Source organism: Berghia stephanieae, chromosome 3 (genome assembly GCF_034508935.2).
Source record: "Berghia stephanieae isolate SIO BIC M18660-M18661 chromosome 3, UCSD_Bste_1.3, whole genome shotgun sequence".
NCBI classification, from domain to species: Eukaryota; Metazoa; Mollusca; class Gastropoda; order Nudibranchia; family Aeolidiidae; genus Berghia; species Berghia stephanieae.
Window position 1 is genome coordinate 31377590 of NC_088362.1, and position 16061 is coordinate 31393650.

At 38.8% G+C, this 16061-nt stretch overlaps 1 protein-coding gene across 1 annotated transcript in view; it reads left to right on the forward strand.

The window, feature by feature from the left end:
• The window catches only part of LOC144969199 (uncharacterized), a 24765-nt gene extending 10170 nt beyond the window's left edge, over positions 1-14595 (forward strand). The window contains exons 5-13 of the mRNA XM_078908312.1: positions 1310-1601; positions 1678-2097; positions 2549-2633; positions 4828-5005; positions 5592-5689; positions 6169-6269; positions 7472-7588; positions 11884-12082; positions 14470-14595. Of these exons, the coding sequence (XP_078764438.1) occupies positions 1310-1601; positions 1678-2097; positions 2549-2633; positions 4828-5005; positions 5592-5689; positions 6169-6269; positions 7472-7588; positions 11884-12077 (1485 nt within the window). The 3' untranslated portion in view covers positions 12078-12082; positions 14470-14595. The remainder of the gene's footprint in view (positions 1-1309; positions 1602-1677; positions 2098-2548; positions 2634-4827; positions 5006-5591; positions 5690-6168; positions 6270-7471; positions 7589-11883; positions 12083-14469) is intronic.
• Positions 14596-16061: the final 1466 nt, after the last annotated feature.

Here is a 16061-nt window from a genome sequence, read left to right on the forward strand (position 1 = left end):
CACTTTACAATCTGTTGTTACCAACATAAGTGCCTGCTCCACTCACTTTTCTGAATTAAAAATTCACCCATACACCGGAGCATACTCAATGTCTCAATCGTTTCTATGTTATAATGTTTGTGATGAGAATATTGGCTAATTAAGCTTAACATGCTGGTCAAAATTACTTCACGAATCGGCGGTCTCAAGAAGTGGGTGAGAGAGGGATCTAGAAATGACTTGAGTTTTGAAACGAATATTTTTGTGTTCGTGGATAGCTCACACGGTAGAGCCACGCTCTCACCTTCCAGGCGGAGTTGTCGTACAATAAGGTCGCAGGTTCAAACCCCACCACCGCCGCGAAAAAATTTTTTTATTCTCTATTGTCTTCTGGCACTTTTCTACTCACTTCATATCTTGTTGTTACCAACATAAGTGCCTGCTCACTCACTTTTCTGAATTAAAAATTCACCACTACACACGGAGCATACTCAATGTCTCAATCGTTTCTATGTTATATGTTTGTGATGAGAAATATTGGCTATTAAGCTTAACTGCTGGTCAAAATTACTTCGCGATGGTGGTGAACGAATCGGCGGTCTCAAGAAGTGGGTGAGAGAGGGATCTAGAAATGACTTTGAGTTTGAAACGAATATTTTTGTTGTTCGTGGATAGCTCACACGGTTGAGCCACGCTTCACCTGCCAGGCGGAGTTGTCGTACCAATAAGGTCGCAGGTTCAAACCCCACCACCGCCGCGAAAATTTTTTTTTATTCTCTATTGTCTTCTGGCACTTTTCTACTCACTTCAGATCTTGTTACTACTACTATTACTACTGCTACTACTACTACTACTACTACTACTACTACTACTACTACTACTACTACTACTACTACTACTACTACTACTACTACTATTACAACAACTACTTCTACTACAATTACTACTGATTCTACAACAACAACAACAACAACAACAACAACTACTACTACTACTACTACTTCTACTACTACTACTACTACTACTACTACTACTACTACTACTACTACTACTACTACTACTACTACTACTAATACTACTACTACTACTACTACTACCACTACTACTACTAGTAGTAGTAGTAACTACTACTACTACTACTACTACTACTACTACTACTACTACTACTACTACTACTACTACTACTACTACCACTACTACTACCACTACTACTACTACTAGTAGTAGTAACTACTACTACTACTACTACTACTACTACTACTACTACTACTACTACTACAATCACCATCGTCACCACCACCACCACCAATCGTATTTCCATTAATTCCAGACATTGCCCAACATGGGTTGCGATCACTGCGTCATCAGAGCCAGATACGTCGCTCACAAACCCGGAGAACAAACTTTCTACCAGTGCGCTGATGTTGCCATAACAACCACCCCAAACAAACAGCGACCACTTCCAAGAAAATCACAACCAATTTCTGAACTCATGACTACTTCTTCAAATCAATATCCGCTCTTAATGCCTGGTCCATTCGTGCCTTCACAACAATCATCCAATCAAACTAGTAACACAATGAAGCCGAATCTAATATCTTGTTTTATCTCAAGGACAAGAAGTAAACAATGATAAAACGAGATCCCACCCAATACGAGACATCCTGGTACACTATGTTAACTCTCATCATGACACAGACGGCCATCTTCGTCGGAATGCTCAAGATGGTAGGATTGTAGGTGAAGGTAATATAAAAAAGGCAGTAGATTTTACAAATTCAAATCCTGTAGATGTTGTTGAGAACAACGGAGATTCACATCCAAAACAGATTATTACGTCAAAGGATGAAGCCCGCAGTATTGAAAGTGTGGAAGAATTGTCATCGTTGACCAGATTCCTTGAAGAGAATGAGCTTCGTACGTCATCTCCAGGGGCAAAAATCTACGGGTTGTCCAATAATATTGACTACCCAGACAATGCTGATCTTGTGGCGTTTGATTCTGTGACCGGGATTCGGTATGAGGTAGCCCCGTTGACGTTTCGGGTTGATTCTCCCTTGTTCAGTCGTAATGAAGTGATATCCAGACCCTTGAATTCAAGCCTTGATTATGTTACTGGTAAATAAACATAATCTACGACCAACCGAGTCAAACTGGTATATTATGGCCTATGTCAGGTGGAGTGAGAGAATGCGAAAAAGTGAATTTAAAGTAAAAATGATCATGAAGTAGATAATATGATATTTTAAAATAAATTCTGAAATTATTTTCATTCTACTCAATAAAACACACACAAGACAAGAGAGGAGGAGAAAGAGAAGAATGATGATGATAATGATGGTGATGATGATGATGATGATGATGATGATGGTGATGATGATGATGATGATGATGATGATGATGATGATGATGATGTTGATGATGTTGATTATGTTGATGATGATGATTAAGATGATAATAATGATAATTATTATGATGATAACCATAATGAATAATGATTGTAATACTGATAATTAAAAACAACAATAACAAAAATGATAATAACGGGTAAAAATAAAATGTTTTTCAGATGGCGGTCTGACCTTAGACACTGCAAGAAATGTAGCTGTCATGCCCATGAATCGCCACAACAATATGGATGCTACTGCAGACACGTAAGTCTATCTGTGCGGTATCAAAGAGCGTGTAGGTAACGATTGTTATGTTACCAAGAGCTCTCACTTCCCGCTTTTGGTGAAGCCACGCATCTTCCGTCTTCTACTCGTATTTTCTTCATTGTATCAGTAAGCCTAGCGCGCATGATACACGCGCATGATACACATCCACCTCGCTGTCTCGCCTGGCACGCGACAATAGCATTGCGGTTAAGAGAAGTGAATTTTTTAATTCAGAAAAGTGAGTGGAGCAGGCACTTATGTTGGTAACAACAAGATATGAAGTGAATAGAAAAGTGCCAGAAGACAATAGAGAATAAAAAATTTTCGCGGCGGTGGTGGGGTTTGAACCTGCGACCTTATTGGTACGACAACTCCGCCTGGCAGGTGAGAGCGTGGCTCTACCGTGTGAGCTATCCACGAACACAAAAATATTCGTTTCAACTCAAAGTCATACTAAAATCCACTCTCAACCACTTAGGAGGAGGAGAGAGGGACTAGTAATGATTGATTGAAACGAATATTTTGTGTTCGTGGATATGTAACGGATAGAGCAGTTACCTGCAGTGAGTTGTGTAATAGGTCGCAGGTTCAAACCACACGCGGAAAAAATTTTTATTCTTATTGTATTCTGGCACTTTCTTTCATTTCAATTGTTTTCAATAAGTGCTGCTCACTACTTTGTTGAATTAAAAATCACCCATACACGAGCAACTCAATGTCTCAATACGTCTGTGTTATAATGTTTGTTGAGATATGGCTTTGAGCTTAACGCGGGTCAAAATTATTCGCGATGGAAGTCGTACAACAATCGGCGTACTCAGAAGTGAGATAGAGGGATCAGAAGACTTGAGTTTGAAACGAATTTTTTGTGTTCAGAGCTTACTCACACGGTGAGAGCCACGCTCTCACCTTCCAGGCGATTGTCCGTACAATAAGTCGCAGGTTCAAACCACCACCACCTCGCAATTTTGTCTCTATGTCTTGGCACTTTTCTATTCACTTCATATCTTGTTGTTAAGAGAAGTGAGAGCTCTTGGTAACTACGTTACCCTACACACTCTTTGGCGGTATCTTCCTTCCAAATATTTACTCCCCTCGCCTTAACCTTGACATCATACCAAAGAGATCGATTACATTTCAAGAAGCATTACATTACAACATGACACAGGAGACATCACAGACCCAACATCATATCAACTCGTTTTCCACATATATAGATAGTATGCGTTTGGCTAAGAAGCTCACGACATTGCCATCCGGAAAAATAACGGACCAACACACATAACTCTGTGTAACCATGAACTTTTATAGTCTGGATAATCCAGTTAAGTGAGAATTACTCATAATCGTCGATGGTTAAAAAGAAAACAATAACAAAGACCTCGGCAGTGACGTCAACTTCATTCTATCTATACAAAAACACCGGGAGGATTGAATGGCTTGAGTACAGGGTTAGTCTGGTGTGATAGGGTTAATAATTACTAATTATTTATTTAAGACCCAGCGGCGTCACTCAAGTCATCCCAATACGTTAGGCTTTGGGGGGGAGGGGGAGGGGGAGGGGGAGTTGGAACTAACAATACACTAAAATTACATCGATCTTAATGGGGAAAAACCACCCGTGGAGTGATTATTATGAAAACAAATTTCACTCATGACTTCTTCTTCTTCTTCTTCTTCTTCTTCTTCTTCTTCTTCTTCTTCTTCTTCTTCTTCTTCTTCTTCTTCTTCTTCTTCAGTCCTCATCCACTGTATGACCGATGAACTTTCATCTCTTCTGTCGTTGGCCAGTCCTTATCCCACAGTGGGTATGGACCACCGACGAAACGTTGCCATCCTCTTCTGTCGCTGGCCAGTCCTTATCCCACATTGGGTACGGACCACCGGTGAAACTTTTCCATCCTCTTCTGTCATTGGCCAGTCTTTCCATCTCCTGCCAGCGCATCCCAGACCTCTCCAGTTCTACCAGAAGGTCTCTCCTCCAGGGTGACCTTGGGCTTCCTTTTTTCCTCTTTCCGGGTGGATTCCATTGCAGGGCTGTCCTTGGGATATTGTCCTTAGCTTTCCTCAATGTGTATCCTACTCATGATGTATCAATTGTGCGGCTGTGTGGTCTCGTGGTATGACACTCGCTTTCGGATCGGAGTGGCGTCAATAATTTCCTTCCAAAGTGATATTGTACGATTTTCAGATTTGTTGAGATGGACAGAAGAGGAGGCACTGTGAAAGCGTTGTACAACGTCAACAATGGACAAAATCAAACTATGCCCCTGAGATCAGCGTTTAGTGCAGCCATTGTGGAGATTGAAAGCTCTTACGTGACTTTTAATATAGAGCCGGATGCCAATGAAGGTTTGAAGACGAAGATTGTGTTCTATTTATTATATTATTGAAATGATGATATTGATGATGATGATGATGATGAGGAGGAGGAGGAGGAGGAGGAGGAGGAGGAGGAGGAGGAGAGGGATGATGATGATGATGATGATGATGATGATGATGATGATGATGATGATGATGATGATAATGATGATGGCGACAATGATATGTGACCTAACGCGCCAAAGTATCTATCTATTTATCTATCTATTTATATATCTAGCTATAATATATATATCTTTCTATTTAGTGCCTATCTATCTATCCCCTTATCTAGTATCTATCTATCTATCTATCTATCTATCTATCTATCTATCTATCTATCTATCTATCTATCAATCAATCAATCAATCAATCAATCTATCTATCTATCTATCTATCTATCTATCTATCTATCTATCTATCTATCTATCTATCTAATCTATCTATCTATCTATCTATTTATAGTTCCTTTCTCATATTGCAGATGGCAAATATTACTTTGTCGTTGGCCGACTCTACGCAGGAGGATCATGGGTAATGTTGTCCAAATCTGACCAATCGGAAGACACCTATATCAACTTTTGATGGGCTGAGTATGACATCAGCGTCAAAACACTTTATGTGTTGCTAGGCAACGAGAATGACGCTCTTGGATTATCGGCAAGGTTGTATAAATTCACGGTCATGCCCGGGTGAGTTCCTTGAATGTGTTTCGTGTTTTCTAATATTAGTATCAGATTCAACTGTCTGACTAAAATCCTGAAAGGGAACATAGAGTTCGATCTATAATGAAAAATCGCCTAGTTGGATATTTTAAAACAGAAAAAGAAAAAGAAAGAATAAATAGAGTCCCTCCCAAAACAAAACAAAACAAAACAAACAATAAATAAACAAAACACCCCTCCACCCTATATATATATATATATATATATATATATATATATATATATATATATATATATATATATATATATATATATATATATATAGTCTCGAGACCCCCAGCCCCAATGATCTATCATCGTCCCTTTGTTTGAGGAGCTTTTTCGTTTTTTGCTCTACCAACTGAACTATCGGGACATCCATGAAAATTGTAATAGATTTTAAAATATCCTTTGTATTTATCTTTATTTATTTGTTTCTTTTTTTTTTTTCCCCATCCATTTTCCAGCCCACCTCCTGTCCAGCCCAGCCCCGACTTCTATTCTTACGTCACACTGGACGTCAGCAAGTATCCGTTCATGGCCTTTCACCTTCACCCCCTTCATTCAAGTAAGAAAACTTGAGCTTGAGCTTTTATATAGAGCAATATCCACTAATGTGCATAAAGCGCTTTACAAGGGGTCCCTGGTCTCTGGCCAACAGCAACAATTAACATGTAGGACGGGACATGACGCTTGTTAGGCGATATTACTTTTTTTTTCAGACAGAGACAACGCTGTTAACGGCCGTGTACTCATTTTACACCTGAGTACAGTGAGAGAATGTGAGTAAAGAGCCTTCTCCAAGGACTCAAATATGCGCCGAGCGAGACTCGAACCAAGATCATTCCCATTCGAAAGCGAGTGTCATACCAGAAGACCACACTAGCCGCCCTAGCTTTATGCAGTGCAATACCCACTTCTGTGATCATAGGACATAGGGTCACATAACGTTAATAATTGGATTCAATAGTATGATGTCGCGTCGCCCAGAAACGGCGGCCATCGTGGTTCTAAACAAAGAAAATCGGTACTTTTTATTCTTCATGCTGGCTAGCTTTTCATATCTCTCGTGATCAGAATGTGTAAAAGTCAAAACATGATCAGTTTTATAATGTTTTTTCCCCGCTTTTATGCTCGTCGGAGAAATATTTCATAAGGGCGTCCGCCATTGTTCCGATAGTTTCGAGCCAGTTACTGTTACCATGCGTCATTATGAGGGACGTGACGTCACTGTGTCATTTTTTTTTCGATCTGGGTTCCATGACTCCAAGTCAATAAATAAATGTTTCATTACAAAAGTAAGATATACGACTTGATAGATTCAAAGCGACGTGCACTCATTTACAGGTCTGATAACTCAATTCCTTATGGGCTCATTGTTGTAATGTAGGGTGAGAGAATGTGAGTAAAGAGCCTTTTTGCAGCGTTGTGGTCTTGTGGTATGACACTCGCCTTCGGATCAGAAGGTCAGACTAAATTGTAATATCGCCTAACAGGCGTCATGTCCCGCCCTACATGTTAAATGTTGCTGTTGACCAGAGACCCCTTGAATAGCGCTTTGAGCGCGTTTAGTGGATATTACGCTATATAAAAGTTCAATTAAAAAAAAAAAAAAAGTTAAATTTTCTACGTATATATTCATGCAGTTCCACTCATCTCGACATCCACATTAATTTATTCATCCATTTGTTAATTTTTTAATTTATTTTTATTTATTTATTTATTTATTTATTTATTTGTTTATTCATTTATTTATTTATTTATTTTCAGATCTGTTGTACGCGGTATCGCCTGGTCTTCACAATACAACCAACCCGTCCTATCACCTGGTTGTGGTGGATGTGGATTTGGGGACGGTCAAAGAGGAGATGCAAATAACACCTCCGGGTGAGAAATTATTTTTTTTTCTTATTAGAGCTTTTCAATTTCACGAATATTCTCGCAAAAAATTGTTCCGGTTAGTTTTGCTCATCAAAAGAAATTGAAATAATTATTTGATATAGCTCTTTGAACTTTATACTGTGTTATAGAGCTTGTTTTTCTGAACAAAATGGTATATATATAGCATGTTGTTATTCCCTTTTAGTTTAGAGCACAAAAAATATTTGTGTGTGTGTGTGTGTGTGTGTGTGTGTGTATGTGTTTGTATGGGTGCGCGTTCCATAAAAACATTGAAAATGGCCGTTAAAACAGCTGATAATAATTCTGGTTAATCAGAATTGTTACTGCGGTTATTTAAATTATTGCTTAGAATATCAGTTAAGGCCGACGTGCACTTAGTTGCAGGTCTGATAACCCAATTAACCTGTAGATTTTTGACCAATCAAAACATAGAATTTGTGACACACCTTCACACGTGTTCGGACAAACATAGTTGGTTGTTTATAAACAATAATGTGAATGAAATGAACCTCCCTCTGTTCTTATTGTTTTTATACCGCTAAATGGGTGAATAGTCATAGATTATATTATGAACGTTCAAGTTTACACATAATTTTCTGTGTAGGTTTTATTGATCAAGTGGTTGAATAGCGGGTATTTCAATTTTATACACATATCATCGATAGTAAGACCTGTGTAGTTTGCTATTTTTCCCAATCATTGCCATTGTTTACATTGTGACGACTGTCCGAGAGGCGTGGTTATCTAGGTGTCTATTCGTTATGGGCTCATCGTTGAAATAGAAATTTCAAAAAATGACGCAAAATATTGTCCATTACAACAACGTTAAACTAGCCCCACAAGTGCATATATTATGTACCTATACGTCGATGCTAGTTTATCGCAAAGTACTTTCCGCCAGATCTAACAGACCCAGCTACCCAATCGCTGCTGGGTGCGTGTGTGTGGGGGGGGGGGGGGAGAAGGGGGGGGGGAGAATCTCGACTTTATCCGGGATCGATCTCGGTCCCTTTACGTGTGAAGCCAGTGCGCTATCAACTGAGCTATAGATAGAATGCGCTTGGCCAAGGAGTTCACAACATTGCCATCCGGAAGTATAACGGACCAACACACAAACTCTGTGTAACCATGAACTTTTATAGTCTGGTTAATACAGTTTAGTGAGAACAACTCACAAACGCGGATGGCAAAAACAATAACAAAGGCCTGAGTGACGTCATCTGCATACTATCTATAGGGACCTGGACCTTTATTTCAAATTAAGTACCACGTAATCAAAACAAAATTACTCGCACGGTGACTCAGGAAATAAAGATAGAAAGTTGAAAAGAAACTTCGAGAATTCATTGCGTGAATGAGGTTATTGGGAATATCCAATAAATAATGAGTCAATTTTCTTTTTTTTTCTGAGAAAATCCGATATGACGATAACATGCAGGCAAATATACTGCGCGCTTGGTTAAGAAATATTGCCATCCGGTAATATCATATGGGGCCAACACACAAAACTATGTGTAACCTTAAACGTTTATAGTATAGTCTGGTTAATGCATTGTTGTAATGGAAATCAAATCTGAAAAGATGACGCAAAACATTGTCCATTACAACAAAGTTAAACAAGGCCCCATAATTGCGTTCGCATGTCAGACCTGCAAATAAGTTGACCTCGGGCGGGACCTGTTCCGTAGGCAAGCTGGGGCTTAGAAAAAAAAGAGGAAAAAAGATAAAGAAATCTTTGAAAGTGTTTGATTACGTCGTGACTAAGATGTCCGTGTCCTTGCTAAAGAGATTTCCCGATTAAGACTGGGAAAAAAAAAGATAAGAAAGAAATCTTTGAGAGTGTTTGATTACGTCATGACTAGGATGTCATTGTCCTTGCCAAAGAGATTTCGTGATTAAGACTAGGGCTTAGAAAAAAGAAGGGAAGGAGAAAAAAATGATAAGAAAGAAATCTTTGAGAGTGTTCGATTACGTCATGACTAGGATGTCATTGTCCTTGCCAAAGAGATTTCGTGATTAAGACTAGGGCTTAGAAAAAAGAAGGGAAGGAGAAAAAAATGATAAGAAAGAAATCTTTGAGAGTGTTCGATTACGTCATGATAAAGTTGTTTTTGCAAAGGAATTTCCCGATTTTATTTAAAACAATTTAGGTTTTAGTTTTAGACGTTATTTGAAAATCCTGTCTGGTTAATCAATCTAGCCGGATACGATCTTTGAACTATTGATCGAAGCGTAATTGTTTAGTATTAAACACAATTCAATGAAAATACAATATGTCATGCTTCATTGCAACGCCGAACCAACATAACAGTTCATTGACTCATTCGAGTTATCATCGATTCCATCTTGCCGTAGAAATAAGGAGTAATAGTGTGTTGTCAAAATACTGGTTTCAATCTCATTGGAAGTGTGAAACCAGTCCTCAGGAGGACTGGATACAAAACCTTGCGCAACAGATCTCTATTCTGTTCAGCTGGACGAAACTTACAAGAACTGCCTCCTTGGTTTTGGTTTCCCCGACTTCGCTTATATAGCGCCAGGCTCGAACCCTGATTGGCTAAGAGAGGTGTTCACAATGCCTAGCAACCCAGGGAAGTTACGGTCAACTCCAGACTCGTTCGGGTGATGTCCTAGCAACATTGCTAGGGCTTAACACAGAGTTATGACATCTTATTTTCTAGTCTAAATATAACATGCTGGTTGTCAATAAAGAGCGTCCATCCTCGCTCATATACTACGTCCCGCAATCCTAAGATCCTTGTCTCTACACATCCTGCTACTAATGAATATATGCTACATTATGCTTCAGTGTGTAACCTTTACGTTGGTAGCCATTCAGTGACTGGTTACACACTTCCACAGAGTTTTGAACCAGAAGAGGCGAAGGTGTGACGTCACGAGTTCTCTGGTCTATAGATAGTATGCGCTTGGTAAGAAGCTCACAACATTGACGTCCGGAAGTATAACGGACAAATACACAAAACTACGTGAACATTTATAGATAGTTCGAAGATGACGCCACTCAGGTCTTTGTTATTGTTTTTTTGCCATCCACGTTTATGAGTAATGCTCACTGAACAGTATTAACCTGACTATAAACGTTCATGGAGACATACAGTTTTGTGTGTTGGTCCGTTATACTTCCGGATGGCAATGTTATGAGCTTCTTAGCCAAGCGCATACTATCTATAGTCTGGTTGATACAGTTTAGTGAGAATTACTAATAAACATGGGTGACAAAATACAATAACAAAGACCCGAGTGACGTCAACTTCATTCTATCTATAGGAGTAGGAGATTCTAATAAATAAACATATTTTCGAGTGTGTGTGTGGGTTTGTTTTTGTTTTTAATAAATATATAGACGTCTAGAGCTATATATATATTTTTTTCTTTTTCGATTTTGCGACCCAGATTTTCGGGGCGTACTGTTCCTGGAGACGCGACAGGTCTTTGGTTGGTTCAGGCGTACATTAATAACATAACTGTATGTCTCATAGGGGTCCCTATAACTCAACCGGGAAGAGCACCCGCTTCACACGCGAAGGGACCGAGATCGATTCCATTTTAAGTCGAGATTTTTTCCCCGAGCCCCTTGTCCATCCAGCGGTGATTGGGTAGCTGGGTCTGTTAAATCTGGCGGATAGTGCTTCGCGATAGACTTGTATCCTATTAAAGGAATGAGTTGCCATTGTTCACTTCACGCTATAGACTCCTGCTCCATGCCGCTATTGAATTCAAGACCTTTATATAATTGTCAATTGGATTCAAAAGTCTGATGTCACGTCCGCCCAACAACCAGCAGCTTGGGTCTAAACAAAGAAAAGCGGTCATTTTTATTCTTCACGCTGCTAGCGCCTTTTCACATGTCATGTGATCAGAATGTATAAAAGTCAAAACATGATTAGATTCATGTTTTTCTCCTCTGGATACACTTTTATGGTCGTCGCAGAAGTATTTCGAAAGGGCTTCCGCCATTGTTCCCATAGTTTAGAACCAGTTACTAAGTTACTATGCGTCAGTATGAGTATGAGGGAAGTGACTGTTGAAGCCTATTAGTATTAGGACCCAAAAAATTCGTATTTCTACGAATTTTTCGTAGTTGGCAGGTCTGACCTAATGGCCACGTTGTTATGTCTCATATTGCGGTGTTTCTTTTTTTTTGCGAAACTCAGTCCCAGGTTCACTCCCCAATGGTGTACACTTCTCCACTGCTGCTTAATTTCCATAACTTTGTCGGGTTTCGTAAAGAATAAACACCCCTCATCTTTCTCTTTCAGGCATGTTTGAACGTTTCTACGGTGGTGCTGTAATACATGGAATGAACCCCTACCCAGGCCAGCTGGTACACGTCCTACGCATTGCCAACACAGAAGCTGACGTCATTGTAACCATTGATCTGTCTAAAAAGACAGCCTCGTTTTCACAAGTGACCAATCTACGCAATGTTTACAGTTTGTATGCAGATTTCTAGGACAGGTTCGTTACAGTTACAGTGAATATGACATAATCAGTCGGATGGGGAAGAGGTTTGAACTGAGATATTGCCAAGTTTAGTTAGAAGGTCAATTTAAAAAAAAAATCAAAAATGAGTTCTTGTCATGCATGATTAAATCAACTATTTTTGTACATCTTCGGGAAATATCAAAGCTTAATTTCACTTCTAAATATTTTTTACAGCTTGTCAGGGTTGAAAAAGTATGAAATTTGAGAAAAGTTGCTGGATAACTTTCCCATACACCTGACCATAATTTCATGACAAATCACCCGATTTACTTTAAATAAAGATTGAAATGCTTTGGTGAGCATAATATTCTTTCAGAAAATGAAAAATCGAAAAATAAAATGCAAGTCCAAAATTTTCACCTTCCGACTGACATAATTGTGACCAAACGCTCATAACGGTATTAGTATTATGTATGTCAGGATGGTTTGGACAATTAAACATGAATGCAGTGCTTCAGAGCCATTATAGTTATAGGCCCATGGATCCGGAGTTTATATATCCCGGTTTCAATAGCGTGTAAAAGACAATAGCAATTGCTTGCTACCCTTTGGATAGGACGCTAGTCTATCGCAAAGTACTTTCCGACAGATCTAACAGACTCAGCTACCCAATCACAACTGGGTGGACAGGGGTGTCAGAAAAAATATCGACTGTACCCGGGATCGATCTCGTACCCTTTGATTGTGAAGCGAGTGCTCTACCAACTGAGCTATCGGGAACCCCAAAGGAAGAATTTTCTCCTTAAAAAAAAATTACACCCCCCCCCCCCCCCCCCCAATCAATGTATTGGCAGTGAGAAAGTTAATAATAACGAGCTTTTATAAAGAGCAATATCCATTAAATGTGCTCAAAGCGCTTTACAAGGGGTCTCTGACCAAGAGCAACACTTAACACGTAAGACAGGACATGATGCCTGTTTGGCGATATTACAATCATTTTCGGACAGAGAAAACGCTGTTAACGACCAGGTACTCATTTTACACCTGAGTACGGTGAGAGACTGAGTAAAGAGCCTTTTCCAAGAATTCAACTATGCGCCGAACGAGGCTCGAACCCAGGACCTTCCGATCCGAAAGCGGGTGTCATACCAGTAGACCACTTAGCCGCTAAAGTGAGAGAGTTGATGTGTGGTGGAACATACATACATGATACAGGTGCAGTTTTTTACTCTTCGGAAGTTAAGCGTATTGATAGCTTATCGTCTTAATTGCTCTAAAGGTGGGGTTGCAGTAAAAACGGAGCTTATAGACAGAAGTTGACGTCATTCGGGTCTTTGTTATTGATTTTTTTTTTTTTTTGCCATCCACGTTAATGAGAAATTCTCACTTAACTGTGTTATCCAGATTATAAACGTTCATACTTCCGGATGGCAATGTTGTGAGCTTCTTAGCCAAGTGCATACTTTCTATCAGCAATTGTTCCTCCTATTTCATTTTTGTCACCATCAGCACTGATTTTAATTTTAGCCAGAAATACATGTATGGGACTAGTGGTTAGATAACATTTTTTGTTTGTTAAATTAAGAAGAAAAATGTAAATTCCCAAGGAGCTAAAAGGTAAAATGTCATACATATATCTGATCACAATAATTTTGAATTGATTCTCTTGTCAGCTGTTTCAGCTGGCCATAATACAGTACTCGCTGGATTCTAGCACGCTCTCGAGAGAAGCCAAAAAGCGTGCTGAAATCCGAGAGAGCCGAAATCCGCCGATGCTCATGAGAGGGAGGTAACGATTTAATTGTATAGAGATAAAATTCGGTCACCCAGTTCTCAGCGTGCTGCTGTATTGCAGAGCGTACTGGAAATCGTCGTGCTAGAAACCAACGAGTACTGTATTGGATGGATCATTTCACGAGTTAACTGGGAAAACGTGTATTAAAAAATTTGGCCAGAAAACTCGCCCTTCAAATATCTATCGAATTTAAATTACCATAGTCTTGGCAAAAACTCTCAACCCCGGGACTTTACATTTACAGTACAGGTATGCGATTTTTTTCCAAGATGAGGGTCATCTAACAATCTCCTTACCACCCATAAAAAATCGTCACATTCATTACGATACAAACCAACAATTTTACCATTCTAATATCTTTTGTATATCAAGAATTTAAAGAAAAGTTTTCGCCATAGCTATAAAAACTTAACACTGTGTTGTAGAGCTTATTTTTGAAAAATATTATGTATAGAATGTACTTGTTACTTTTCTATTTGTTGAGTGAAGAAGAATCTATTTTTGTTTTGGATCGTGTGATGTTTCAAGGAAAATTCTGAAAAATAGCTGGTAAGGAGATAGGTAAATCGATCGATATTTGAGGGATGAATTTTTCTAGCCAAATTCAATTTTTTTTTCTCTCCAGAGTATGGCAGTTAATTGGTCAACGTTACAATGGATGTTAATGTTATCAATGCCTGCACTCCCACACTGATGACGATGTTAAAAACTACATGTAAATAAATTCATTGAAGTTGAAGTTCACAACAAATTTGTATTTATTGTTTAATTTTTGAGAGTTCAGCGGCACTACCTATTCTATGATTGGTAATGTTTCGTTTTTGGTTCAGGACTCCGGCCTAGGTCAGCACAAAACCGATTATATTAATCTCATTCCAAGACAAAGACAGAAAGCAAGTTCGAAAGCAGATATAGGGGGAAAAGAAGACACAGTAAGGGCCTCCCTGCCCACTATGTGAGGTCAAAGGCAAATGAAAACCCACCCAGAACTATCAGTGTACTAGTTTGAAATCATGGAGTCCATCTGGCCAATGATCACCAAATCTATTAACTCAGCCCGCTGATAATGGAGGTAGATGTGAAAGCAAAAATGACTAGGTCTAGTTCAAACTCGAGCTTTCATATAGTATAGTAATAGCATCCACTCAAATGTGCTCAAAGCGCTTTACACATGGTCCTAAGCCCAAAACAACACTTAACAAGATGCATGAGATGACACCTTTAAGGGGCGGTTTGGGTCTTTTCAAAAAAAAAAATCAATTACCAATAATGGGCGGTTTTAATCATTCTGTATCGTCATTATAGGTTAAAAAACAACATTTATGGTGAAAAATTTTAATTATCTGTGTTGATACTCATTTTGCGACCTAATTTGGGGGTCTGACATCAACAAATATAACAATCTTGTGGCAAACGTTCCACAAAAACTAATTAAGGAATGACCTCCATATTCTTCCCTCTTGTCAACATTGGACTATAGTGTGTCACCATAGAGAGATTTTACGGCTGTAGCTCATGGAATTTTCATTAGAGCATTACAAAGTTGAGAATCAAAATATTATGACAAAATTGATGTTAAAAATTCAGAATTAGGAGTATAATTCAAAATTCACATATCTTATCAATAAAATCTCTCTATGGTGACACAATACATTATCTCTGTGATAACTGTGGAAATTTTCAGACAATTTCATTGAATAGATTCTGAGAAACGTTTGACACAGTATCCCATACCCTTAGAAATATGACATTTTGAGAAAATAGCAAAATAGCTTCCCGTTTTTCACACTTTTCTTACTATCTGTACGGTTTTTGACTGTGTTTTTCGTGCCTTTATAGTCTACTCTAAGAATTTGGACTTCAATTATATTATTTCTAAGGTAATAAAATATCAATTTCCACCAAAATCTCAAAATCAATTTTTTGAAGGGTTTTCCTAAGAATTAGACCCAGCCCGCCCCTTAAGGGACTATTACAATTTCCTTTTTCCATTAAAAAAAACAAACCAAGGTTGTTAACAGACAGGTACTCATTTTACACCTTAATGTAGTGACAATGCGAGTAAAGAGCATTTTCCAAGACACAAATTTGCATCACCCAAAGGAAGACTCAAACTGGGGAACTGCTGGTCCAAATCGATTGTCATACCACAGGACCAGAAAGGTGCATAATGGGAGACCCGTCAACTTTATTATCAAGAACTGACAGCAAAACCAA